The sequence below is a fragment of the Calidris pugnax genome, unplaced genomic scaffold (assembly GCF_001431845.1).
Source record: "Calidris pugnax isolate Ruff unplaced genomic scaffold, ASM143184v1 scaffold518, whole genome shotgun sequence".
In the NCBI taxonomy this organism is placed as follows: domain Eukaryota; kingdom Metazoa; phylum Chordata; class Aves; order Charadriiformes; family Scolopacidae; genus Calidris; species Calidris pugnax.
Window position 1 is genome coordinate 686,561 of NW_015091362.1, and position 25,342 is coordinate 711,902.

Genomic DNA, 25,342 nt, shown 5'->3' on the forward strand with positions numbered 1-25,342 from the left:
CCCCCCCTCTCCTTCCCAAGGCTTCAGCCAGAAGACGAGGAAGATCCGCTGCGGCCCCGAGACCCTCTTCGGGGAGGTGAGGGCGAACCGGCGGGTGTCCTCTGCGGGCCGGGGCGGGGGACGGGGCCGGTGCCTGGGGGGGCGGCGGAGGGGAGCGGGGCCGGGGAGCGCCCACCCTCACCCTCCCGTCCCTGACGCCTGTGACAGCCCGGCCGGGTCCCGCCGCTCGCCTGCCGTCCCGCCCGGCCGGCTCGGTTCCCCGGGGGAGGGCAGGCGGCCGGGGTGTGGGGTGAACCGCAGCCTCGGGGGGCGGCTTTGCCGTGTGCCTGAGCCTGAGGGTGCTGCCCCGGGCCATCTCTTCTCCCCAAGCGCCTCTCTACCTTCCCGTGCCCCGTCTCAGCCCGCCAGCAGGCACAGGTGTCCTCTTCGTCCCAGCGCGATGATGCTCTGGCTTCTTTCGCAGCCAGCCCGGGGCTCTGGCCCGCCCGAGGGGCTCTCACCCCCTTCCCTATCCTTCCTTCCTCCCCAGCCCCGGGCAGCTCTTTGTCGTGCTCTTTGGTTCAGTCACCTCGCAGAGCAGACCTCTCAGCCGAGAGGCACGGGTGGCGTGGCTGGGGATGAACTGGTGTCTCTCCCTGCTGTTTGGTTGTAGCTCTTCCGCTGGCCTCACTACGGGAAGCTCGTCGTGGGAGAAATGCTGTCCATCAAGGTTTACAACTGCAGCAAGGTTTTCAGTAACAGGTAGGTTCTTTGGTTGTTGGGGTGACCAGCCGTTGCGGAGAAGAGACGTACCGGGCTTTAAATTTTCTACTAGGTGTAGAAAATTTTTGTTGGAAATTTGATGGAAGGAAGATGAGCAGGATACAAGTTGTAGAAGAGAGATGGAGCTGGTTGTTCTGATGCGGCGGCAGAGCTGTATACATGAAGTTAACTAAGGCTTAGTTCCATTTAGTTGTGCCAGCAATAACAGAGATTACCTAAGGATGGATCCAGATCAGGCCCCAAGGTGGGGCAAAGGTAAAATAGGCCCCTAAAAAATAGAGCTGCAAGGGCAGGACTTAGAGCAGAATGGGGACCTGCTCTCACCCTGTAGAACCACCTGGTGACTGGACCATGCTGCACCCAAATTCAACATGCCTATCAGTGGGGAAAAGCCCCAAGCCTGTGGCAGTATGGTTTAACCTTTAAAAAAAGACAGCAATTTAAGCTTAAAGGATCAGCCAGAATTTAGAATGCTTCTAGGTGGCACAGACACGATACTGTGAACTCAGCAATTATTCCAGCAGTTGTAAAACACTTTAGGGAAACCCAAGAGTAGAGGTGACAGGTTGAGTAGTGGTGGAGCAGGCGAGAGAGCAGAGGCACGTCCTTCCAGGACACGAGAAACATGAGGATGCAGGGAATGGTGCCAACTCTGATAAGCAATACGTAAAAACTAAAGGAAAATCAATAGGAACAACTTTCTAGAGGCACTTAATAATACAAACCTTTTCAAAGCCACCATAAGCCTGCTAGAGAGGGTGTGGAGGAAGCAGATAAGTACAGCTCATGCGAGATACCTAAAAGATAAAGCGAGAGTAGAAAATGCAGCTGAACTTTGTGTCACTGTTTACTGGGTGCTTTCCTTATGGGAGCTGGATCAGAGCAGTTGTCTGTAACTGAAATGTCAATAGAAACTGCTATAGGACAAATAAATAAAACAAACAGTAACAAATCACAAGGACCTGATGGCACTGAGCAAAGAAGTCGGTGGGAAATGAGTGGGCTGGCACTGACAGCACCTCTCCACACACCTCTGCAGCTGGGGAGCAGGTGACAAGCACTACAGTTTAAAAGCAGGTGGCCAGTGCACTGGGATAGAGAGTGTGAAAGGACAGAAGGGAAAAATTTGCTACACAGCTGTACTGATGTGTGGTCTCTGGACTTCTGTGTGTGCAGCCTTTCTGTGGCAGCAGCAGCGAGCTCAGAGGGGCCGTGAGCAGGAGAACAGAGATCCTGGAACTCTCTTCCCCCAGGATGTAGGCACTGATCACAGAATCACAGAATTGAAGGGGCTGGAAGGGACCTTCCGATATCATTGTTCAATCTCCTGCCAAAGTAGATTTGCCTAGGGCAGGTTGGACAGGAACGCATCCAGGCAGGTTTGAATATCTCCAGAGAAGGAGACTCTCCACACCTTCTCTGGGCAGCCCGTTCCAGGGCTCTGGCACCCTCAAAGTAAACAAGTTTGTTCTCATGCTGCGATGGAACGGCCTGTGTTCCAGTTTGTGCTTGTTGCCCTTTGTCCTATCACTGGGCACCATGGAGAAGAGCCTGACCCCATTCTCTTGACACCCACCCTTTAGGTACTGATCAGCACCAATGAGATCCCCTCTCAGTCTGCTCTTCTCCAGCCTGAAGAGACCCAGGTCTGTCAGCCTTTCTCCATAAGAGATGTTCTAGCCCCCTGATCATCTTCATAGCCTCCGCTGGACTCTCTCCAGCAGTTCCCTGTCCTTGAAATGCGGAGCCCAGAACTGGACACAGTACTCTAGATGCAGCCTCACCAGGACAGAGCAGAGGGAGAGGATGACCTCCCTTGACCTGCTGGCCACGCTCTTCTTAAAGCACCCCAGGGTGCTGTTGGCCTTCTTGGCCACAAGGGCACCTTGCTGGCTCATGGGCAACTTGTTGTCCACCAGGACTCCCAGGTCTCTCTCTCCAGAGCTGCTCTCTAGCAGGTCCGTCCCAACCTGTAATGGTGTATGGGATTGTTCTGACACCTAACCCATGCTTCCTAAGCTGACCTATGAGGATGTTATGGGAGACAGTGTCAAAAGCCTTGCTAAAGTCAAGGTAGAGAACATCCACTGCTCCCCTCATCCACCCAGCCAGTCCTTCTATTGTAGAATGCTATCAGACTGGTCAAGCATGACTTCCCCATGATCAATCCATGCTGACCACTCCTGATGACCTTTTTTTCTGTTCTCATGCTGCGATGGAACGGCCTGTGTTCCAGTTTGTGCTTGTTGCCCTTTGTCCTATCACTGGGCACCATGGAGAAGAGCCTGACCCCATTCTCTTGACACCCACCCTTTAGGTACTGATCAGCACCAATGAGATCCCCTCTCAGTCTGCTCTTCTCCAGCCTGAAGAGACCCAGGTCTGTCAGCCTTTCTCCATAAGAGATGTTCTAGCCCCCTGATCATCTTCATAGCCTCCGCTGGACTCTCTCCAGCAGTTCCCTGTCCTTGAAATGCGGAGCCCAGAACTGGACACAGTACTCTAGATGCAGCCTCACCAGGACAGAGCAGAGGGAGAGGATGACCTCCCTTGACCTGCTGGCCACGCTCTTCTTAAAGCACCCCAGGGTGCTGTTGGCCTTCTTGGCCACAAGGGCACCTTGCTGGCTCATGGGCAACTTGTTGTCCACCAGGACTCCCAGGTCTCTCTCTCCAGAGCTGCTCTCTAGCAGGTCCGTCCCAACCTGTAATGGTGTATGGGATTGTTCTGACACCTAACCCATGCTTCCTAAGCTGACCTATGAGGATGTTATGGGAGACAGTGTCAAAAGCCTTGCTAAAGTCAAGGTAGAGAACATCCACTGCTCCCCTCATCCACCCAGCCAGTCCTTCTATTGTAGAATGCTATCAGACTGGTCAAGCATGACTTCCCCATGATCAATCCATGCTGACCACTCCTGATGACCTTTTTTTCTTCTACATGCTTAGAGATGACATCTAGGATGAGCTGTTCCATCACCTTTCCAGTGATGGAGGTGAGGCTGACCGGCCTGTAGTTTCTGATGCTACATACAGTGTTACTGCAACCTCTGGTTTTGTTCCAGGCTTCTTGGTACCCTTGTCCTCAGCCTTCAGCACCTGATGATATCTGGGAGGCTGATCCTCCGGGAGGCCCTCGTCGACAGGAACCACAGAGTCACTGGTGTAAGTCCTCCACGGGTGGCCTGGCCATCAGCAATCAGGAAGGATTTGTGGGAAAACTTGTGTGGTGCTTCCCAAGTGGATTGGGGGCTGAGGGAGAGTCCAAGGTGCTGCTTTGAGCCTGGGAGCACTGCAGCATTTGTGCCCTCTCTACACAGGGATGCAGCCACTTTACACATGTCAAGTGGTTCTAGGAGCATCCAGAAGTGTGTGGGGTGGGGTGGGGTGGGGGCCCGGGAACCCGCTGAGGGGCTTAGTAAAACCTCCCTGGGTGATAGATGAGGGAGGTGGTATTTCATTTGCTTCCTGCACCATGCAGTGCATGGGCACGGGCTGCTGCAGCCTGTGAGGCAGAGGGGAGCCGATGGGGTGAGGCAGGGTGCCTTGGGAACCCGATGAGCTTTTAGGTTAAACGCCAGTGCTTAATGATGGTCTGGGGCACCATGAGTGGCTCTGACACCTGCCTGCCTCTCTGCTCTGTGCCGTGGCTCCCGCTTACCTCCTGCCCTGGTGCTAGGGCTCACTGGGCCCTTTGTGCTGATGGAAAATGAACATGACCCAAAAATGAGCCATTTCCTGCCAGTGGGGTGTGCAGGCACGGTACAGTCAGTGGTGGACAACCAGGGCTTGGTGCCAGGGCTGCGGGCAGAGCCGGGGGGGGGAAAGGCAGAAGCGGGCAGCCCTGCCATGTGCTGTGCCCCATTGTGTCCTTCCCATGGGCAACCTGACTCACCCTTGTGGTGGCCATGGGGATGCAGCTCTGTGGCCACCAGACCACTAGCCCGAGTGGCACAAGCATGGCTTTCTTGTATTGCTGAGCTGACTGGATCAGGGAGCAGCTCCAGGTGGAAACTGAGCATTTCCAGGGTGATTTTTAACCCCATGCAGCTCACTCCATAAGTGTTTGTGTCAACAAAGGGACAGGGACTAAACTGACCCTTTGGCATCACTCCATGCTGGCAGCAGTTTGAGGGGGCTGTTGTGAGCTGGGGTGCTCACACCGCTGTTAGGTTGGAGCTGCTCTGTGGCCCAGCCCTATGCCCTGGCTGCCTCTTCTCTTGTGCTGCCAGCAGTGCTCATGCTGATGAGCCGCTCCAACCAAAAACCAGCTGCATTGGGTTTTGCCAGGTTCATTTTTGATTGTGCAGCCCTGGCTGCACAGAGGCTGTGGGGGGAGAAACAAGGCAGGCAAGACCGGAGACGCATCCAAGGGCAGCCTGAGACCCCCTCCCTCTTTCTCAGCTGGGAAGAGACACATCCCCAAGGGAAAGAGGCTGTTTCAACTGCTGCTCCTTTAGCAAAGTGGGAATAAAGCCCTTCCTGCTTTTCCAAGTCCTGTTCTTCTCTGGGACCTGGGTTATTTACACCATTTTTTCTTCTGGTGGTTTGAAGGGTATTTTTTGGACTTAGCTGTTCACCCAGCTTTATCTCAGGCTTCTGCATCCATCCAGCCTTTGCTACTGTTTCCCAGTCACTGTACTACTGCTTTCTTGGGCTGTATTTCTCCTCCCAGAAACATGTGTTTTCCGGGGACTGAGCTCTGAAGTCAGCTTGTAGATCCCCTTCAGCCTACTAAGAAGGGACCTGCTCCATGGCTGCGGTTTTGGCCTCTGCTGGGAAATCCTTGTGTGTTTGTGTTGATTTGAAATCAGGCTAGTCACCTGCAGACAAAGTATTTTCAGACCCATGCTGGCTGTGCCAATACTCGATGTGCTTCTCTGGCTGTCCTTCTTCATCAGTAATGCTAAGTCAATGTCTCTTGTGATCCAGACTCTGGGTGTGCTTATGGCTCCTGTGGTGCTTTAAACCAAGCTGTCATGCCTGGGGATGCTCTGTCCACTGTCTTGTGCCTCCCACAGGGAGACTGCACGTTGGTTTGCTCTGCTGTAAGGCTGTCCCCACTTTCCTTACCAAAAATGCCCCAAGATGGCTCTTAGGGGTGGTATAGTTTAGATTTGGAAACTTGAAACTTCAGTGAATCCTGGAGTTTGGGAAGCTGCAGGGGGGGAGTTTGGTCATTGATGGAGGCAGACAAGGAGAGTATGGTATAAATAGGCTTCTTGTGGGGTTGTGACCCCCTTCCTTTCCCTTCTTCCCACCACCGTCTCACTTCTTTTTAAATTCTGTGCTCCCCTTCCCCTTTTCCATGGCATTTCTGCAGTTTTGTGGCTGCCAAGTTCTCAAGCAGTTTCATTTTCTGTTTGTAGATCTACATTGAGTTGGATTTGCGCTACCAGCCTCCAGATGGCTCAGCTGGGACCTGGGTTGAGGAGGACTTTGTTTACCAGATGAAAGACAGGTATTGAAATCCTGGGAGGAGCAAATTTACAGGCGGCTTGTACAGCTGCCTTTGCCAGTGGCACCCTTTGGGATGCAATCCAGCACCATTTACTCTCCACCCCTGGCCAGGCTGGCCAGGTGCTGCTCTACAGCAGCAATAAGTGAGCAGGGCTCTTGGGCAGAAAATACCTTGTCTTCACAAAGAGCCTGTGACTGCAACAACCCACTGCACCCTGGGAGTCCTTTTAGATCCGAGAGTGTTTCTGCAGTCTTTCTGGCTGACGGGAGCAAGACTTCATGGCTGCAAAGTTGGAGAGAATGTGGCTTTGGACTGTAGCAACCCCAAGCACCTTGCACACAGATGGTGCCCAAAGCCAGGGGAGATGTGTGTGTCTGGGTGGACAGGATAACAGGCAGCAGCAAGGTCTGGGGAGTGTCACTTCTGGAAGGCCAGAGACAAAGCAACGGGCACACAGGGTGAACAGTGGAAAAGTGTCACTTAGGAGGATGCTCATGTCCCTGCCAAGAGCCAAGCGGAAGCATGGCTGTGGCACTATTACTTAAATGCATCCGTGAACAGCCTCAACACATTTGTTTTTCAGCAAAGCATCTCTTTTTCTTACAGTTCTGAGTTAATCATCCGCAATCCTGGATTTGAGGAGCTGGAGTAAGTAGCCTTACTCCTCACGGGTGGAGGGGAGCACACAACCCGCTCGTCAGGGCTGACGATGCGGCGTGTGACACGGTGGGGGGTTTACAGGGCAGCCGAGGGGCCGAGAGCGAGTGAACTGGACCGGAGGGCTGCTGCGCTAGGCAGAAAGCTGGCGAAAGGCCTGGACACTGATGAAGAAGAGGAAGAGGAAGAAGAAGATTTCTATGATGTGTCTGAGATGGAAATCTCGGGCATTGTCTTCAGCCCTGTGAAGAGGTATCCATGGCGTGCTCTTCTCTCTTGCCCCTGCTTGGGCCCTGGGGTGGAAAGTGCCATCTCATGGGGTGATTTGTGGGGGAATCTCACATCTCTTGACATTCTGCTTCTGCAAAATGTTGGAAACCTTCAGTCTCCAATGGCCCCAAACAGTGACTGTTGGGGATTTGCTTATTCCCAGGGCAAGGGGCCATTATTTTCCAGGCTCTCTGTTTCTTCCCTCAATGGGGCCTTGCTCAGGTCCATGTAGATGAAGGGACTTGCTCACTCAGGTTGTTTTTCTGTGCAGCCGCTCCAGACTTTGCTCCGCACGGGACCTCTTTGCCACCCCAACCCCGCAGAGCTTCCAGGTACTGCAGCGTTGGATGCGTGTCCGTGCAGCTCCCTCTGGCCCTGCAGCCAGTCCCTTGCTGCCTTGCTCCAGGCCTGGGCTTCTCCAATTGCCACATACCCCAGCAAGGCCTCTATCATGAGGACCCCTTCTTGCTTTGTGTGGTTTCCCTGAGCAAGGTGTGAGATTTCCTGAACGGATTGCATCCATGAGTGCTGACTCAACATCAGCCAACCCGGAGCAGAGTTTCTTTCTGGGCCATGTAGCTATGGATGTACAGGAGAATGGAATCAGCCTGACAGCTGCATGTGCTGCTGCAAAACACTGCCCAAGCAGAGCTTTGGAGAGCACCCAGGGACAACTGGTGCCTTCCAGCCTCCCCAGGGCTTGCCTGGGCCCCCAGGAACATGTGTGGGACATGGCTGGGGGTGGAGGGCTATTCCAGGGGCTTTCTTGGAGATGCCAGGAGGCTGGTGTGAAGCTGTGGCTCAGGCCATTGCTCTGACATCAGGTTTATTTGAAACCCCTCTAAAGTTTGGAAATGGAGTTCAGTCCATCTTTTGCCCTGCAGATTTCAGAGCAGGCCTCCCAGCCTGGCTGTGGATTTAAATCCTTTTAAAATCCTTTTTAAATTAGATCCTTTCAAATTCTTCCCTGGTTCTAAGTAAATGTGGACTCACATTTGGGTCTCCTGCTTTTCAGGGCTGGGTCCTGAAAGCAGGAAGATTTTGTCAGGGTGGAATTTCATACCATCCTTTTCTTGAAGCTATTATTCACCGTAACAACTGTCTAGTTGCTTGTACTGAGAGCAAATGTGAGAACATTTCTCCCATGTTGTAGATGCATAAACAGTCACAGCAAATGAGACAGCCCCATTCCAGTCTTTCCAGTGGTGTCCATTTCAGTAGGATTCAAAGAGAAGTGCTGACAGAAGATACAAAGAGCATCTTCTCCAAGATGCTCTGTGGACCCCACCATGTGGGAGCAGTGAGTTTGCATCCCCCTGGGGTCAGGAACTGAGTGGAGACAGTGCTGCCGGGGAGGCTGCACTTGTCAAAGGTGCTGGGGATCTAAGACTTCATTTCCTTGCTTGTCTGAAAGAAACAAGTATCTCAAGTACCATTTTGGTTTGTCCTGTCCATAGCAGATTTCAGCAGCCATGCACTTGCCTGCCCCAAGCGTCCACCCTCCAGCAAGAGGGCCCTGCACATTCACATACTGCTATTGCTGAAACAAGCTCAAGATGGACCTGCAGACGAGGAGAGTACTGATCTGAAGGTTTTCTCCCACGTTTTCTCAGGTTGGGATTAATATAATTGAAGCGCAGAAGCTGGTGGGGGTGAACATAAACCCCTTTGTGGTAGTCAAAGTTGGAGAGGAGAAGAGGCACACGGCAACGCAGAAGTCAACAAACTGCCCCTTCTACAATGAAGTATGTGACAGGGACAGAGGCTCTGTCCTTGCCATACCAGTGTCCCAAGTGGCTGGGGCTGTCCTTGCAGGCAATGCTTGGGATGCAGCTGCTCTCGAGCAGAGGTGCTTGTGGGGCCCTGGGGCTCAGCTACTTTGCTCTTCTCTTCCAGTATTTTCTGTTTGAATTTCATGAGCCAAGGGACGTTTTATTCCACAGACTCATAGAGATCTCGGTAAGTTTGTCCTCCTCTTTATACTTCCTCAGTAACTGGTCCAGCCCATCGCTTATGCTTGTAGATGTTGGCAGTGATGGGCAAAACAAAGGTACTGGTACCAGCCAGGTCTTCCAGCCAGAGGCATCTGCCTGGCAGAGAGACCCAAGGGCCTTCCTGCGGCCACAGTGGGGCAGAGACCCAGCAGTGGGTAGTGCAGCATTCCCACCTCCTCTGTGTCAGGATTTCTCTGCATCCAGTGACTGAAATGGGACTCCTGGGGTAGTTTCTTGCCTGGCGGCCTTGCAGACTGACTTTTTTGGGGAGGATTCCCTGCTGCCCCTTACCCTGGAGGCTCGTCCTGCAGGTTGTGGAGGCGAATGACTGGTGTGAGGGGAGGTCAGCAGTGATTTGTGCTTGCAGAAAAAAACAGGCAGGCAGAGAGCAGTCTTCAGAAATCCCCTGGCACAAAGTGCGGGGGCTTCTCCAAAGCACGGGGCTTTTCTGAAGCTGGCTAAACCCAGCCAACACCTCCTTTGTCACACTGCCTCCAGCACTTGCCCTGTGAAAGGCTGCTCATCTCTTCTGCTGGTGTGGGCTCAGCAAGCACTGAGCACGGCCTGGATTTTGGGAGAGACACTAGCCTGGTGGGGGCTCTGCCCTGACCCACTGGGATATGGACATAGGAGTCCCTGTGGGAAAGCAGGTCTGCCCTTGGTCCATTGTGGGGATTTGGCTTATCTGGGGTTGGCAGAAGCAGCTGAATTGGTTGCATGTGAATTTCCCTTGCCCAGGTTTGACTGAGGGTTATGGGCTCATGGGCTTTGTGGGAATTGTTGGGCAGAAATGAGTTTTTCCCAGGGCTAACTCAGATGCGTCACTGTGCATGAGGAGGTTGCAACTGCTGCCTGAGCTGTGTGTTGGAATGGGCATCTCTTAGCTGTCCCTCCTCAGAGATACTTGGATGTGTCACCTGGCTGCCCACATCTCTTGGTGCTCAGGGACATTTCTGCTGTCTGCAGGTTTTTCACTCAAAGAAGATACCGTTCCTGGGAATGTGCATAGGAACATTCAAGATGGATGTTGTGACAGTGTACAGCCAGCCAGGTATGACCAACTGCACTGCTTCCCTGCTCCCTGGCCCCGGCCTTGTCTGAAACAGATGTTTCCTTCATGCTCTGCTGAGCTTGATGAGGACCCTGTCTTCCAAGCACTTAGTTCACATGAGGACTGGCACTTGCTTCTCCTCCTGACTGTCTGAGGGCTGGTCTCACCTTCAGAGGCAGGGCCAGAGCAATCTTTGTGCAGACGTAGTTGGGATGTGAGATGGTAACCTGGGCTCTCTATAGGGAACTCATTTCCTTCCCCTCAGATCACAGGTTTTTCCAGAAGTGGGCTGTTATCAGTGACCCCACGGACACCCGGGCAGGTGTGAAAGGCTTTGTGAAGTGCAACATCTCTGTCACCGCACGTGGGGACGTTGTGGGCTCCCTTCCCACCTCTTCCAGCAGCCGGGATGAGGACATTGAAAGGTAGGTGCAGTGCAGTCTTGCATGGCCCTGGGCAAAACAGTCACGTCTCTCTTCACACTACCTTTTTTGCCCCATTTTCCCCTGTTTTGATGGGGAAGGATCCAGGGAGATAGCTTTGTGGGGCAGGATCCAAACCTCCTGCCACTCAGGGCATTTTCCAGCATCATATTTCCTGGGCTTCAGGAGAGAGCCAGAACATGAATTTGTCTTTTAGGAACCTGCTGCTGCCTAAGAGAGTCCCTGCAGAGAGACCCTGGGCCAGGGTCTGCATCAAGCTGTATCGTGCTGAGGGCCTGCCCAGCATGAGCGCAGGCATCATGGGTGGTTTCTCCAAGATCATAGGGGAGAAAAAAGCCTTTATCGACCCATATGTGCAGGTCTCATTCTGTGGGCAGCAGGTGAGTCTCCAGGGGGCCTTCATGGGGCCGGGCCGATCCTCCTTTGGCTGTGTGGCAGCATGCACTAGGCTGATGCTGTCAGGAGCCTCCAGGGAACACAGCAATCCCACTGGAGTCAGGCTGGGAGAGCTCAGTTCTTGCTGTCTTTGGCAGTGGCCTGAGCCGTGTGGCCATGAGTGTGCAGTGTCTGGATGAGAAGGCTTTTATGGGACTTTTGTTTCTGCAGATTGCTGCATGGGGGATGGCTCCAGCCCTGAGCACAGCCACTGGCTGAGCTACTGGTGCAGCAGACAGAGATTTCATATCCCTAAACACAGGGAAAGGGGCAAATAAATCCTGGAGCAGAAGTCCTCTGTGGCAAGCTAGGCTCAGGTTGACACCCTCAGAAGAGTTTACTGAGCTGCTGGCCCTTTGCTTGCACCCAAGGCCAGTGTTTCTGGTCCTGTGATGTCCATTAAGAAGAGAATCAGTCCCTGGCATCCTTGTGGGCCTGGGTGTGCTCCCAGAGAACCCTGTGACATCTCTGGGTCTGATGGTGCTGTCCACTTGCTTCCAATATTTCCCTTGGCTGTGCAGAGCATGGCCAGGGCCTTGGGACAGCCCCCTTGATGAAGCACAAGAGCAACTGCTGGGATGGGGGCAGAAGCAGGGATACTGCCACCTCCAGAGCTTGCCCAGCACCGTCTGCAGGTGGGACAGGAGGACATGCCATTCCCAGAGAGGCCCTGAGGCGTGCCTTGCTCTGGCTGCTGGCTGGGATTGCGTGGCTTTCACACCTTCTCCTTCCTAGGGGGAAACATCAGTGGAGACCAACACCACTGAGCCCAAATGGAATGAGCAGATCAGCTTCATTGAGATGTTCCCGCCTCTGGCCAGGAAGATAAAAGTCCAGGTGCTGGATGATGCCAATGTTGGTGATGTGGCCATTGCTACACACTACATTGACCTGCAGCAGATCTCGGACCCTGGCAGGAATGGTGAGGCCTGGCACGGCTGCCCTGTGGGACAGGGTGTCCTGGACAGCCCCATGCCTTGCACCCTCTTCTCGGCCATGGTGGTTCCTGGCAGTGGGAAGCAAGAGTGGCCAAAGCACTCTCACATCCCTGTGTTCTGGGCTGTCTTGGGGGGGTAGATCTCTCTGCATCTCCCTGTGGTATAACTAGACCCTTTCCCTGTGATGTAATTAGATCCTCTCTGTGTCACTGCAGGCTTTAACCCCACGTTTGGCCCAGCCTGGGTGAACCTATATGGCTCCCCTCAGAACTCAGCTCTGCGGGACATCCACAAAGACCTCAATGAGGGCATGGGCGAGGGGATCTTCTACCGCGGGCGCATCCTCATGGCCATCACGGTGGAGATCTTCAGCAACTCTGGCATGGCAGAGAGGAAGCTTGGGGACAAGACAAAAGGTGCCCTAAGCAAACTGAAGCTGAAGAAGAAAAGTAAGAAATCCAAGGAGAAAGCCAAAGAACTGAGGCAGCTGCAGGGAGAGGAGGAGGCTGGGGACTCTCAGGAGACTGAGCAGCCTGAGGAGGTCACTGTGGAGGTGGAAGAGCTTCATCCACTCCCCGAGGTAAATGCTGGCGTCGCTGACCCATGCTGGCTGGCCTGTGGCATGCACAGGCGTCCTGGGGCAGTGGGGTCCCTTGGTGTAACTGGAGAAAACCCAACCAGACCATTGCTGCCCCATCCAGAGCTCTCTGAGCCTCTGCAAGGGCTGAGGCCACAGTCCCAAAACGTTCCCGTGGTGAGGCTGGAGCATCCCCACCAATGCTGCCGTCCTGGCGCAGGGAGGACTCTCATGTGGATGTTATTCCCACATGAGCTGCTGTGGGCAGGGCACAGCTGCCTTTGAGCATGTACTTTTTCTCGCCTGGAGCTCAGGAGCTGTTAGCTGGCTCTGGGTCTCTGCTTGGCCTGGGAAAGGCAGGCGAGATGCAGCTGTGTTGGTACCATGGCCATCCCTTTGTCTACAAACCTGCGCAGTGGCCTCACACAAGCATCAGCCAAAGCCATGGCTCTGCATCAACCCAGCAGGATTTCCAAGAAAACTTATCCTGCCTCTGGCAGCCCAGTGGTAGTGACCTCAGCAGCATCCCACTGATGTCCCTTGGGAGGGCTGGCAGGCACCAGCCATGCCCTGATGCTCTCCAAATTTCTGCTAAGGCAGTGTTTTGGCACACAAGGCTCTTGGGCTGATTACTGTCTCCTTGCTCAGAACATGTTGGGGAGGAAGGAGGAATTCCTCCTCTTTGCTGCCTTCTTTGAAGCCACTATGATGGACTCCTCTCTCAGCTCCAAGTCTGTCAGCTTTGAAGTCTCTATAGGTGGGTATTCCCCAGGACCCTGTGTCCAGAAACTATGGGAACAGTGCAAATCTCCCTCTGATAGCCCAAGTCAGCACTATGGTCCTAAGGTGCCAGCCCTTGCACAGCTCATGCCTCCAAAACAGGATCTCGGGAGGGATGGGGGCTGAGGCCAGGGAGTGTGCACGGTGCTTTAATTACCTTGAAAGTCTGGATGCTTTCCTATAGGATCGGAGATTTGCAGTATTTGTATGAACTGCCTGTTTGGGGAGAGTGGTTGTAGCTGTCCTGGGAAGTCAAGGTAGAAGGGTTTGGGAGTAAGAAAGGGAAGCAAAGGTGGGGAAGCTGGGATACTGAGGTTGGCCACGTGGTGCTGAGGGGCTGTGACAGCGGGTGATGGGGAGACAATGGTAGGAGAGCGGGTGTGAGCCCTCCCCTGCTAAGCTGGATGGGTGGATATGTTTGATGCTGAGAAGTCTTCCTGAGTGACTGCTGCTGACCCCAGTGTATGGGAGTAGATGACAGTTAGCAGGCACTTGGTGCAACCTGAATGCATACACAAGGATGTTCTTGCAATTGCTGAGCTCCCTCAGACATCCCGGTTGTCCATGTAGTGCTCTGGTGGTTGAATGCTACTGAACTGCTAGTTCCAGAAGTCCAAGCTCGTTCAAAAGTGCATGCCCATGTGCTTCTCTTCTCAGGATGAATGCACTCTGATTTTTTAAGCTAGCAAACTTGTTTAACAGTGATCCTACTCAGCTGTTTACTGTTTAATGCTTAACTTCAAGGAAACTATGGCAAAGCTGAAGAGGTTGTGACTAAAGTATGGAGAAAAGTGGAAAAGGGAGAAGTGAAAGAAGAAAAGCAGCCTTTGCTGGACCCTGGTTCAGATGGTGAGCTGGATGTTGAAGTCCTGGCCTCAGCTTCAGCAGCACTGAACAAGTCGATGACTGAGAGCCAGAGACCAGAGCCCACAGAGTATGACAGGTGGGTCTTCTTCATCTTTCTTTCCCACCTACTCTGGTCCTGCCCCAGCTTCCCAGGTGGGTTATTCCAGATGTTATAGAGGTCTGCTCAGCAATGTGAGTGCTGTGCAGGTTTTTCTCCTCTTTGCAACGCTGCAGCTTGCCATGGGCTAGCTGGCTGACATTACCCATTAGCCCAGACACCTACAGGTGTCTGTCGATGTGTGCAGGCAGCCAGAGACAGGGCCCCTGGAAAACTGTGGCCTATCAATAATAGCAATCTTTTTTTTTTTTCTGGTTAATGAGCAGCATCCTAAGGGCTTGATTTCAGTGAGGAGGAAGGGATGGAGTATTCAAGCACATGCTGTCCAATGCTGGGCAGGCGAGACTCATAGACAAGCTCTTCTAATGATATGTTTGCTCTGGGAATGCTCTCTGGTTTGTCCTACAGGCCTGGCAATGTCTTGGTGTTTGTCTTGTGGGCCCTGTGCCTGCTACTGCACAGTTCCATAGCAGCAAGAAATCTCAGCAGCATCCAACACTCCCATCAGCCTCTTTCACAGAATCACAGAGTAGTAGGGGCTCTGGAGATCATCCAGTCCAACCCCCTGCCAGAGCAGGGTCACCCAGAGCAGGTTGGACAGGAATGTGTCCAGGCAGGTTTGAATATCTCCAGAGAAGGAGGCTCTCCACGCCTTCTCTGGGCAGCCTCTTCCAGGGCTCTGGCGCCCTCAGAGTAAAGAAGTTTTTCCTCATGTTGAGATGGAATTTCCTGTGTTCCAGTTTGTGCCTGTTGCCCCTTGTCCTGTCATTGGGCACCACTGAGAAGAGCCTGACCCCATCCTTTTGACACCCGCCCTTTGGATATTGATAGGCATTGACTCAACTGGGCACGTGTTGTGCGCTAGTTTGGGATGGCAAAGGACAGATCCAGCAGCTTGAATCCATGTCTGCGGTGCAGGGCCCAAACCATCTGGTTCTCTGTGAGGACAACAGAGCCCAGATGCTGCTCCCTGAGCTGGCTGCGCGAGCGCTGCGTTATGATATGGCACGTGCTTTCTGCAAACAGCAGCCGTAACCCCTGTGCCTGCTGCCCTTAGGTCGTACAGCTGCCTGCCCATGATGCATGAGAAACCCTGTGTGTACGTGTGGAGCTACTGGGAGGATCACACCTGGAGACTCTGCATTTCCAACTGGATCGTCAAGCTGGCAGAGCGCCTGGTAGCATGTTCAGGGTTTCTGTCTGCAGCGTGGTCCCTTCTGGTGTTCTTTATGTGTAGCACATGCAGTTGCTCTATGGGATGTTTGCCTTAAACATCCTCACCCCTTATGTGAGTCCACCTCTCACAGGGCTCAGTCCCACCTGCCTTTTAGACGTGGGGTATGGCAGTGAGTGCAGAGCCACTGCCTGTCCTGTGCTGCAGCCTAGCAGTGTCTCTGGAGGTGTGAGTGTCACCATCTCTGTGACAAAAAGCTCTTCTGATACCAGTCCTGAGTTGCATTTGCTCTGGGAAGATGCTGCTGCAAACAGACTCTCTGCCTCAGGCTGTCATCAGGGGGGTGCAGTCTCTTCCCAGGGCCTCGTTTTTCCCTTTTGGGCTTCGAAATCCAAAAGCAGAGCTTGCCAGTGTGTTTCAGTTGCTGTTCAAGGACCGAGACACAAAGTTTTGTAACAACCAGTGTTAAGGTTATCCCCAGGCTCCAGAGAATCCCTGGCAGCACAGTGCTGACCTGCAGCACTCTCATGATCTCCAGCTCTGCAGAAGGGCACAAGCCATTGTGGTGAATGCATCCTTGCAATGTTTCACTCTGACCCTGCAGCCAGGCTCAAGCTCTCTGAATGTTGTGCTTTCCCCACAGGAGCAGGGGCTGTATGACGTGGAGAAGCTTGTGAGAAGGCCAAAGGCTAAAGCAGAAGAACGGCTCAGAGAGGTGCTGGAGGAATTTGTAGCTGGATGCAGGTTAGCACGTCCCTGATTTCCTAAGGTTTCTTGTTTTAAAGTTAGGAGGTTGTATCATGTTCTGTCTGGGCTGTGCACAGCCTGCTCTCTCATCCTTTTGAGACAGATGAGTGGAAGGAAACTAGGACAACCTGGGGCAAGGATTCTGTAGCTCTTCAAGCCTGGAGAGGAGACTCCAGTCCTGGGTAACACAGGGGTCACAGGCTGCAGCCTCGATGTTCCTGGGCTCTTGGGTGTTTCCTAAACGTTAGGACATTTCCTTCACTCTCTTCAGTTGCACAGACAAGAGACTAGTGTTTCAGTCACTGTGATGGCACAGTAGGGTCCGATACACATTTCAGTCCGCAGCCTTGTCATGGTGACAGTAGAGAGGGATCCTCAGGTGCTGAGCAGTCCCCAGTGTACCTTCCGAATCAAAAAGCTTGCAGAAGAGAGGGCATTGCAGAGAGAGGGCTTTCTGATGCATTCAGATTAGTACCAGGGATTTGGAGCTTTGTTGTGTGAGCTGTGCTCTGCCTGGTGGGTGCAAGGGGTGCAGAGCCCGTGCTGCTTTTCTCATTGCAGGCAATATTCACTCAGCGCAGAGAGAAAAACAATGGCACATCCAAACAACCTTGACAGATGTCGGACAAAGTACCTGATGCGCAACATCGTAAGCTATGGGATGTTGTGCCCTGATGCCATCCTTCCTCTCCTGTGGAGCACATGTGGTTGAGCACATGCGTGTTGGTGGAGGCCTTTTGGTGCAGGCTATTTCTGCGGGCAGATTTGGGGGAGCTCACTGAGACCCACTGCCCCTGGAAACTCAGCCCATAGGCTGGGTACCCATTCAGCAGATCTACAACAGCCATCCGTGTGCCTGTCCCTGGAGAGAGCAACATCTAGGTGCTCATAATCCTGCAGACAAGGCCAGCTAGCTGAATGAGAGCACAGCTATGTGCCTTCCATCACAGCACAGCAGGGCACGGCTATAGTCATAGTCCTCATCAGACTACAAAGCTTTGAAAGACTCACCAAAATGCAATGAAAGCTGCAGGAAATAACATTTTAGGCATGTCTGGGTCCTAGCTCCCTTCCCTCTGCCTACCCAGGCATTGTCACCTGAGCTATGGTGGAGGTGCTCTGCTAAGTCTGAGTCTCTTTTTCAGAGAGACCCAGCCCAAGAGATGAATTTTCTGGCCTTGTCAGTCCATACTGGGTTTGCACCCCGAATTCCTTCCGGATTTCATGATTAGTTTTAATTAATCACAAAGTCTCTTCTCAGATGTGTACACTATCAACTGATAGACATGAAAGCCCAGCCCCATCTTCTAGTTCCCTACATTGCCCCAAGCTGCTCCTTGTGCAAAGGTTCCCCCAGGCACTATCTGGAGCCCTAGACCACCAGCTTCTGAAATGTTATACATCATTCTGCCCCAAATGACACAAAAGCTCATGGACTCTGTTCCTGGCTGGTATTGGCAGAACTGATGAGTTACTGGAGTCTCCAGTTCTTGGCACCCATCACTAAGTGGCTCATGACAGGTTCATGGAGGTTTGCTCTCAGCAGCTGGGGAGTGAGCTGTGGTGGAGGTTGGGGTGCGATGGGACAGGATGGAGGCCATCAGCACATGGGTGCCCCTGCAGAGCCCCTCTGAGGGGTGCCAGCCTGGCACACCTGTGTCATGGCCGGGCCTGTGACGCTGTGCTCTCTGTTCAGATCCTGTGTGCAAAGCAGGGGCTCCGCATCAGGCGGCGGCTGACTCGAACCAATGTCAAGGAGAAGGTTAAGGAGACAAGGAAGATCCTGGCAAAGCTATGCTTCATGGCTGAAGAGGTACGGCTGCTCCCACAGCACCTCGTTTCCAAGCACGGGCAAGGAAGGGGCAGTGGGCTGGCTGCCGGGGCTCTCGCTAGCCTGAGTTGGGGCCTTTCCTCTGCTGTCTGTCTTTGCTGTGTAAAATCCCAAGTTCCATCTGCTGGAAGTTTCATGTAACGGCTCTTATGAGGGATGAGGCTTGGCAGCTTTGGAGGGCTGTTGGTGACAGAGCAGGGGTCCAAGCAGCTCAGCGGTGGGTTGGAGGCAGAGCCGGGCCAGCTCCAGGGCTGTGCCTGGGCAAACAGCCTGTGCTGCCTGCGTGCCCACCAGGGACTGACCCTGGACACTCTCTGCAAATTCAAACTTGCATTGAAATGAGATCTCTCATCCATAGCAGAGACTCTCCATTTTCAGAGTTTCACTGGCTCTATTTTCAGTAACTCCTGAAAATCAGTGTGTTTGTCCAGTGTAAACCAGAACACGATGTTTGCTGGAGTGAGCAGATGTTGCAGTTCGGAGAATTCTTTCACCAAGTGATGTCAAATCATTTTCACACCTTTAGCTATGTGAGGGTAGACTTTAGCATGACCAAGACGTCACCCCTCACACCACCAGGAGGAGAAGCTGTCCTCGGGATCCAGCTTCACAGACTGGCTGCAGCTGGTCCCCCTGACAGAGAGGAAGCTCCTCCTGTTTTGCTCCCTGCCTTTGGGTGGGAATATTACTGTCAGTCCTGCACGTACCCTTGCCACTTTTAGTCTGTGCTTGGGGGCTGGTGGTCTTTGGATCAGTAATAAATTGTTTCAGCTACTTGTGTACTGAAAAATTGCAAGTACAAGTGTCAGGTACAAATACAAACACTAATGGCAAGGAAACTGAGATGGGAAGAAAACTTAGGTTAGAGTTTAAAAGAAGTCATTGCTTCCATCCGTGTGTTTGCTTATTGCAAGTCCTGCTCTCAACCCGAACCGCAGCTTTGTGCTGGGCACTCTTGTTGCTGGGATGGCAGCTGATGGGGTTCCTTCCCACGGATCAGCATTCGGGCTCCTGTCAAAGGCATGGGGTAAAATGCCACTTTTTCAGTCTTGTGGGCACTCCCTCTCCCCAACATGGTGGGGGCTGAGTGCATCCTGCTGGTGTTCACAATGGAAAACAAGGCCTTTTCTTCCCTCTAAGAAACCTGCAGAGCTGTATTGTGGGGCTGAGACTTGCTGAAGCCTGTGTCCAGTGTTAGGGCCTTCATTTGCATCTCCAAAGTGCCCTGCAGCCGTCCGTCCCTGCTGTGAGGAGATGAAGCTTTCACTGTGTCAGTGGATGGAGGACAAGATATGTGCTGTTCCTCTGCTGTGACATTCCTGTCTTTCCTCCCTCCAGCCCCAGTGCACCCTCCCTGATGTACTCGTCTGGATGCTCTGCAACAACAGGCGTGTGGCGTATGCAAGGATTCCTGCGCAGAACATTCTCTACTCGGTAGTCGAAGAGGAGAAAGGCAAGGACTGTGCAAAGATCCAGACTGTCTTTATGAAGGTAGGGTTTATACCAAAACAGTGTGCTCTTGCTTCGCACTGCGTCTCCCTCCTTGCTTCCAGCTCTCCTTAATGAAATCTAGGAGTTCACAAGGAAACGAAGCTCTTGCTCCACCACTGCCTTTTGCCTCTGTCAGTGTGGTACTCTGTCTCCTGTGCTTTTTGGTCGGTCACTGACTGATGGTGATCATTTTGTCTGAAGGGGGCATGGCTGACATGGGAAACCTGCTAAACCTCCTGTGCTTTCAGGTCCCTGGCTTACACACCGGTGAGATCTTTGCCAAACTGGAAATCTACATGTGGCTTGGGATAAAGAAATACGCAAAGAACTGTTTGGTGGAGCTGCCTGAGGAGTTCAAGTACCTCTCTGAGAGTGGACAGGAGGTAGCCCAGCTCTCGGCGTACAGTCCCCCCAGCCGTCTCAGCAGGGATGGTGAGTGCAGATGCCACTTTTCAATGGCTTAACTGAGAGCAGAGAGGTGAGAGGTCCTGACCCAGAGTCAGTGTCTGATTATTTCCACACCATCTCCAAGGCATGACTGGGACAGGCAGGTCCAGTTTGCTCTCATGAGGATGCATTTGCACCGTCAGAGCTGGAGCAGGAGGCAGGATGGGTGCTTCATAGGCACCGAATGAGGCATGAGGCTTCATAGGCAATGGGCTTGAGTCTGCCCCTTTGCTGAGGCTTGGTGGTGCTCCCCTACAACAGATGCTCACAGCAGATCACTGCACATTTCACATGTCTTGTCCTTCCGAGAGGTGTTTGGGGAGTCCACTGACCTTGTCTTGCTTGGCCAAACCTTTTGACGTGTGCTGGTCTTCTGAGAACCACAGTGAATGCCCCTAGAAGTGGTACCCATTCCTTACCCATGTGCCCACTCCTATCTAGGGCTGGCCCTATTCTTCATGCATTTTTTGACCTCATACAGGGCTGGACTGGGGAACTGGGACCTCTCTTCTCTTTCTTTTACCAGATTTCAGCTATTTCCAACTCCGAGCCCATCTGTATCAGGCTCGGGGAATCCTCCCTGCAGATGACAATGGCCTTTCAGATCCATTTGCAAGAGTGGTGTTTTCAACTCATTGCCAAACCACAAGGGTGAGACTACTTTAACTCTTGCTTCTGCCATCTTGGGGACTTGGGGAGAGAAAAATCATCATGTCCTCACTGACATGTTGAAGGCCAGTGCTGTGGCAGTCCTCCTGGAAATTTTGTAACTCCAGGCATGAGGTATCTGTGGGCTCTGAGCAGTGTGACTAGAACATTTGACAAAACATATATATCATTGAACATGGTCTCAAAGTTTGATTGGCGTGTGTTAGTTGGCCCCAAGTTTCACGCTTTTACCATCTCCCCTCCTGCCGGGTGCCAGCAGCACGTGGCTACGTGACAGAGGGGATCAACCTGTGTGTCCTCACTCTCTTTACAAAGTGCACGTGGTTTGTTTCCACTGGCTGTGATGCGCTCAGGCCTCCTGTCTCTCTGTGCAGATGCTGGAGGAGACACTGAGCCCCATGTGGAATGAACTACTTCTGTTCAACCAGCTCGTTATTGATGGGAAAAAAGAGGAGTTGAAAACAGAGACCCCTATCATTATAATCAACCTTTTCAGCCACAATAAATTTGTAAGTATGGCCATGCTGCCCTCCTGCTGTAGAAGGCAGAGGAGATCTGTGTGGGTGCTGAGAGCAGGCTCTTAGGAGCCACACACCTGTTTGGTTTCCATGACTCAGCTTGATCCTAGTCCACTGGTGGCAGTGAGTCCTGGGGGCCGAGGCTGAGACTTTCTGCAGACTTCTGCTATGAACTGGGGTGAAGGTGCTGGCTGCAGTGTGCAGATGGCTCAGAGATGCCCTGAGCCAGGTCCTGATGAGTGCTCGGTGGATCTGGGATCGCAGAGGGCTCATGGGGGAGATGATGTAGCTCTTAGGGCTGTTCCTTCTTCTCTGTCCCTCAGGAGTCATCTTCCATTGTTCCTCAGACCTCCCTTTTCTGTCTTCATTAGTACCTTGAAGTCACACTCCTGGCGCTTTTTTATCGGAAGGGGAATAGCATAACTTGCACCAGATTCTCCTGTGTAGCTCAGCAGCTTTCCTGGGTCCCAGTACGAGACAGACATTGACATACTGGAGTGAGTCCAGAGGAGGCCACCAAGATGACTGGGGTTGGAGCACAGGACAGAATGAGGAGAGGTGGAGAGCTGGGTATATTCAGCCTGGAGAAGATGAGGCAAAGGCAGTGGCTTATTGCTGCCTGCAGATGACGGATGGGAGAGGGTAAAAAAGGTGGAGTCAGACTTCTCTTGGAGGCACCTGGGGCAGGATGACAAGCAATGAACACAAGCTGGAACAAGAAAAAATTTCAGCTTGCTGTAAGGAAGTAATTTTTACCCAGAGGGAGTTGAAATGCTGGGCCTGGAGCTCAGAGAGCTTGTGGGATCTCTCCATCCTTGGAGACATTCAAACCCTGGCTGGAAGAGACCCAGATCTAGCTTTGATGTTTTCTGGTGCACAGTCCCAGGCTCTCTGCCCAGTTCTGCATGGAGATGGACTGGGAGTTAAGAGGATTTGCTGCAGGTGTGTCTCTTCTACTCGTAGCTCCGGATGGAGCAAAGGAAATCAAAGCAGAGGATGCCAAGCAGTCTTGTGCTGTCCCAGATTGGCTGGAATTAGTCTTTTCTCTGAGGTGGTGAGATAACAGAGGGATACTTTGACCCATTCCCTCCTTTCCCGCAGGGCTCCCCTGAATTTCTCGGCCAGGCCTTTGCTGTCCCACAGGTGAAGCTGGTTGATGAGCCGTACACCAAACCTGCCCTGCAGTTCTTCGATTTCTATAAAGGCACCAAAGCAGCGGGAGAGCTCATTGCCACTTTTGAGCTGATTGAGCTGGATTACAGTGGCTATTTGGAGGTAATGGGCTTGTAGGAAGCTGCACATGGTTGCCAGCTCTCTGGGGAGAGATGTGTGGGTGAGGAGCTGGTTGCATAAGGCCCACCAGAGGATTCACTGTTGAAAGCCACATCTGTCTTTCAACTGAATGGAGGCTGCAGGGACAGAGCCTGTGAGCACAGATCAAGAGGGGAGGGAGAGGGGGCATGGCATGGAGCAAGAATGGCTTTTATTGCTTGGTGTACCCTGGCTCCACCTGTTCAGCCATCAGTGCCTGAAGATGTGGAGCCCAAGGAGCCTGACCACCTGGGAGACCCCCGTGATGGACGGTTCATCATCCCTGAAGGCATCCGCCCGGTGCTGAAGGAGTTTCGCATAGAGGTACGCTGCCTTCTACTGGGCTGGCTCCCCACTGGGCTGTGCCAGGTGGACAGCACAGCTGGTCTGTGCAGACGGCAGGGCTTGAAGAGGGAGTTTGGTTTGGAGCTCAAAGGTGCTTTTGAGGCCTGAGCAGATGCCAGAAATGGAGGTACTTGAGGGAGAAACCATCTCAGCAGTTTAACGGCCAGAGCTGTTGGATGGCTGGGTTGGCAGAGTGCCCTCATGCCTCCCTTGAAGGAGGTGGCGGTATCAGACAGGGTTGCAGGCTACATGGCCTTGCCATGCCTGGCATGTCTCAAGCAGCCCAGTGGCTTTGTGTTGTGCTTCAGATCCTGTTCTGGGGCCTGCGAGACCTGAAGCGGGTGAACTTGTTCGAGGTGGATCAGCCCCAGGTGATCATTGAATGTGCTGGCAAGAAGGTGGAGTCGGAGGTGATCGTGACCTACAAAGAGAACCCCAACTTCACCGAGCTGGTCAAATACATGGATGTGGTGAGTGGGAAGGGGTCCCTGCCATGCCAGAGTGCACCGTGGCTGTCCTGCACCTGGGCACTGCCTGTCTGCATGGGGCAAGCTAATAGGAGGGGAGCTGCCCCTGGGGTTTTGCTCTCTGGTGGCCACATGGTTTAGCTGCAGATTAAAAACCTTTGTTAAATTGCCCACCAAGAGCAGTCTCAACCATTGCCTGTCACTGCAAAGCTTTGGTTTTTGGACAGAGCTGTGAGGTGCCATCAGACCTCCCTGCCGTGTGGTGGGGCTGCCACGGGTATTGCCCTATACACAATTCTTTTGCAGGAGCTCCCAGAGCAGGTCTACTTTCACCCTCCCCTCAGCATCTTTGTGGTGGAAAAGCGGGCATTTGGGCACACTGTGCTGGTGGGTACCCATGTTGTGTCCGATGTGATGAAATTCTCTCCCAGAGAGCTGGAGGAGGAACCAGAAGACATGCCTAAAGGTGAGATGATTGGTGAGGTTCCCATGGAGGCAGTAGGCAGGTTCTGCCAGTGGCAGAGATCCCTGTCCCTTCTCCTCCTGCTAGCCAGGCAGCAAAGTCCTCTCCCGAGACCCATATGCCCAGCAAAAGCACAGCATGGGGTGGGTTGGGGTTGGAAGCATGTCATGATCCTAGTGTGTAGCACTCAGCTCCAGACTGGGGCTTTGGGAGCAGCAGCAGCAAAACGATGGTGTGCTGTGTAAGGGCTGGCATCCCCCTTTGGGGATGGCAAGGGGCAATTTAAAGGATAACAGGGAGGGTTTTCCTGTGGAAGAACAACTGCCCAAAAAGTAGGAAGCAGTAGGCAGAAGTAAATGCTTGGAAACATGAAGCACTTTCTCTTCATCTCAGCTCGGAAAGTCTCATCCCAGCGTCTTCCCTCTCAGACTGTGGTAAACATTGGCCTGGCAGGTGGTGACCCAGGTCCCAGCACTCACCCCCTGAGTCTTGTGAAGGTGAGTGATTTGTAGGGCCTAGCAAATTTTGAAGTTTGGAAAGCCAAACTGAAGGTTGCAAATGAAAAAGAAAGTTTAGAAGTTCAGAGTTAGGTTTCAGCCACCGGGTTTTGCTCTGGACCCAAACACTCCTCTTTCCTGACTGTTCATCGCACTGCTGAGTGCCTGGGCTCTGGCACAGGGAGCAGAGCTGTGTTGCCTTGTGCCTTGAAAACTGCTGGTTTTGTAGCAAAGCACAAACCTGGGGCTACAGGTAGCTTTACACCTTCTCTGCTCTGCCTGAAAGCTCTGCCTCTGCCAGAGTCTTCTGGGGCTCTAGAGTAGGGTACGAATGTGTCCTGGGTGGTTGTTTCCTCCCTCTGAACTCTTTTCTCTGTTCTTGTAAGTCTCCTTTGAAGAAAATTCCTATCAATAAGCTTGTAAAGAAGGAAGATGAATATGAAGAGGAAAAACCAGAGCTGGAAGAACTGGATTGGTGGTCCAAGTACTACGAGTCCCTGAAGGAGCTGTACAACCAGGTAATCTTTTGTGACAGCTGCCAGCAGAGGGGCAAGTGGCTGCTTGAGGAACAGGTTTTCAACAGCACTGAGTGTCATAGGAGTCCCCCTGGTATGGATCTGCAGGAAGATTTGAGCATTTGTGTGTCAAACATACTTATGGTGGCCAGGTATCAAGCATCTACCAGGTGGACTGAATTCAGCAGGCAATGGATGTTGAAACGTCACTGAGGTGAGGGTGCTCAAGTGGTTTGGAGACTTTGACTGGACTTTTGTTGAGGCACTCCTGAAAATTTGACATTGCCAATTTTAGCTGCAATGCAGGGGCTTTCGTGCTGCTTACTCTCTGTCCTGGCTGTCTTCCCAGAATGTGCTATTGGAGCAAGTCTGCCCCAAATTTCCTTCCTTGTCTGTGTCCCTTAAATCCCAATCAAAAACGCCAGCAGGAAGCTCTGGGGAGAAGAGGCCATTAATGCACTTACCGGATACCCTGCTGCAATGATTTTAATCCTAAATGATCTCAGGCTAGATATTACTGACTCTGCTATCAGGAA

At 52.7% G+C, this 25,342-nt stretch overlaps 1 protein-coding gene across 2 annotated transcripts in view; it reads left to right on the plus strand.

Annotated features, from left to right (window-relative positions):
* The first annotated feature begins 12 nt into the window (after positions 1-12).
* The window catches only part of LOC106899391 (fer-1-like protein 4), a 39,065-nt gene continuing 13,735 nt past the window's right edge, over positions 13-25,342 (plus strand). For both annotated transcript variants that reach the window (XM_014961194.1, XM_014961195.1), the window contains exons 1-30: positions 13-76; positions 653-741; positions 3,827-3,926; positions 6,131-6,222; positions 6,829-6,870; positions 6,964-7,131; positions 7,421-7,481; positions 8,763-8,894; positions 9,046-9,108; positions 10,110-10,194; positions 10,460-10,619; positions 10,834-11,017; positions 11,808-11,994; positions 12,226-12,590; positions 13,236-13,344; positions 14,112-14,310; positions 15,389-15,509; positions 16,149-16,249; positions 16,814-16,901; positions 17,949-18,065; positions 19,422-19,574; positions 19,823-20,006; positions 20,548-20,672; positions 21,065-21,199; positions 22,310-22,483; positions 22,727-22,843; positions 23,173-23,334; positions 23,638-23,797; positions 24,188-24,291; positions 24,678-24,809. In XM_014961194.1, coding sequence (XP_014816680.1) covers positions 695-741; positions 3,827-3,926; positions 6,131-6,222; positions 6,829-6,870; positions 6,964-7,131; positions 7,421-7,481; positions 8,763-8,894; positions 9,046-9,108; positions 10,110-10,194; positions 10,460-10,619; positions 10,834-11,017; positions 11,808-11,994; positions 12,226-12,590; positions 13,236-13,344; positions 14,112-14,310; positions 15,389-15,509; positions 16,149-16,249; positions 16,814-16,901; positions 17,949-18,065; positions 19,422-19,574; positions 19,823-20,006; positions 20,548-20,672; positions 21,065-21,199; positions 22,310-22,483; positions 22,727-22,843; positions 23,173-23,334; positions 23,638-23,797; positions 24,188-24,291; positions 24,678-24,809 — 3,867 coding nt within the window. In that variant the 5' untranslated portion in view covers positions 13-76; positions 653-694. The remainder of the gene's footprint in view (positions 77-652; positions 742-3,826; positions 3,927-6,130; positions 6,223-6,828; positions 6,871-6,963; positions 7,132-7,420; positions 7,482-8,762; positions 8,895-9,045; positions 9,109-10,109; positions 10,195-10,459; positions 10,620-10,833; positions 11,018-11,807; positions 11,995-12,225; positions 12,591-13,235; positions 13,345-14,111; positions 14,311-15,388; positions 15,510-16,148; positions 16,250-16,813; positions 16,902-17,948; positions 18,066-19,421; positions 19,575-19,822; positions 20,007-20,547; positions 20,673-21,064; positions 21,200-22,309; positions 22,484-22,726; positions 22,844-23,172; positions 23,335-23,637; positions 23,798-24,187; positions 24,292-24,677; positions 24,810-25,342) is intronic.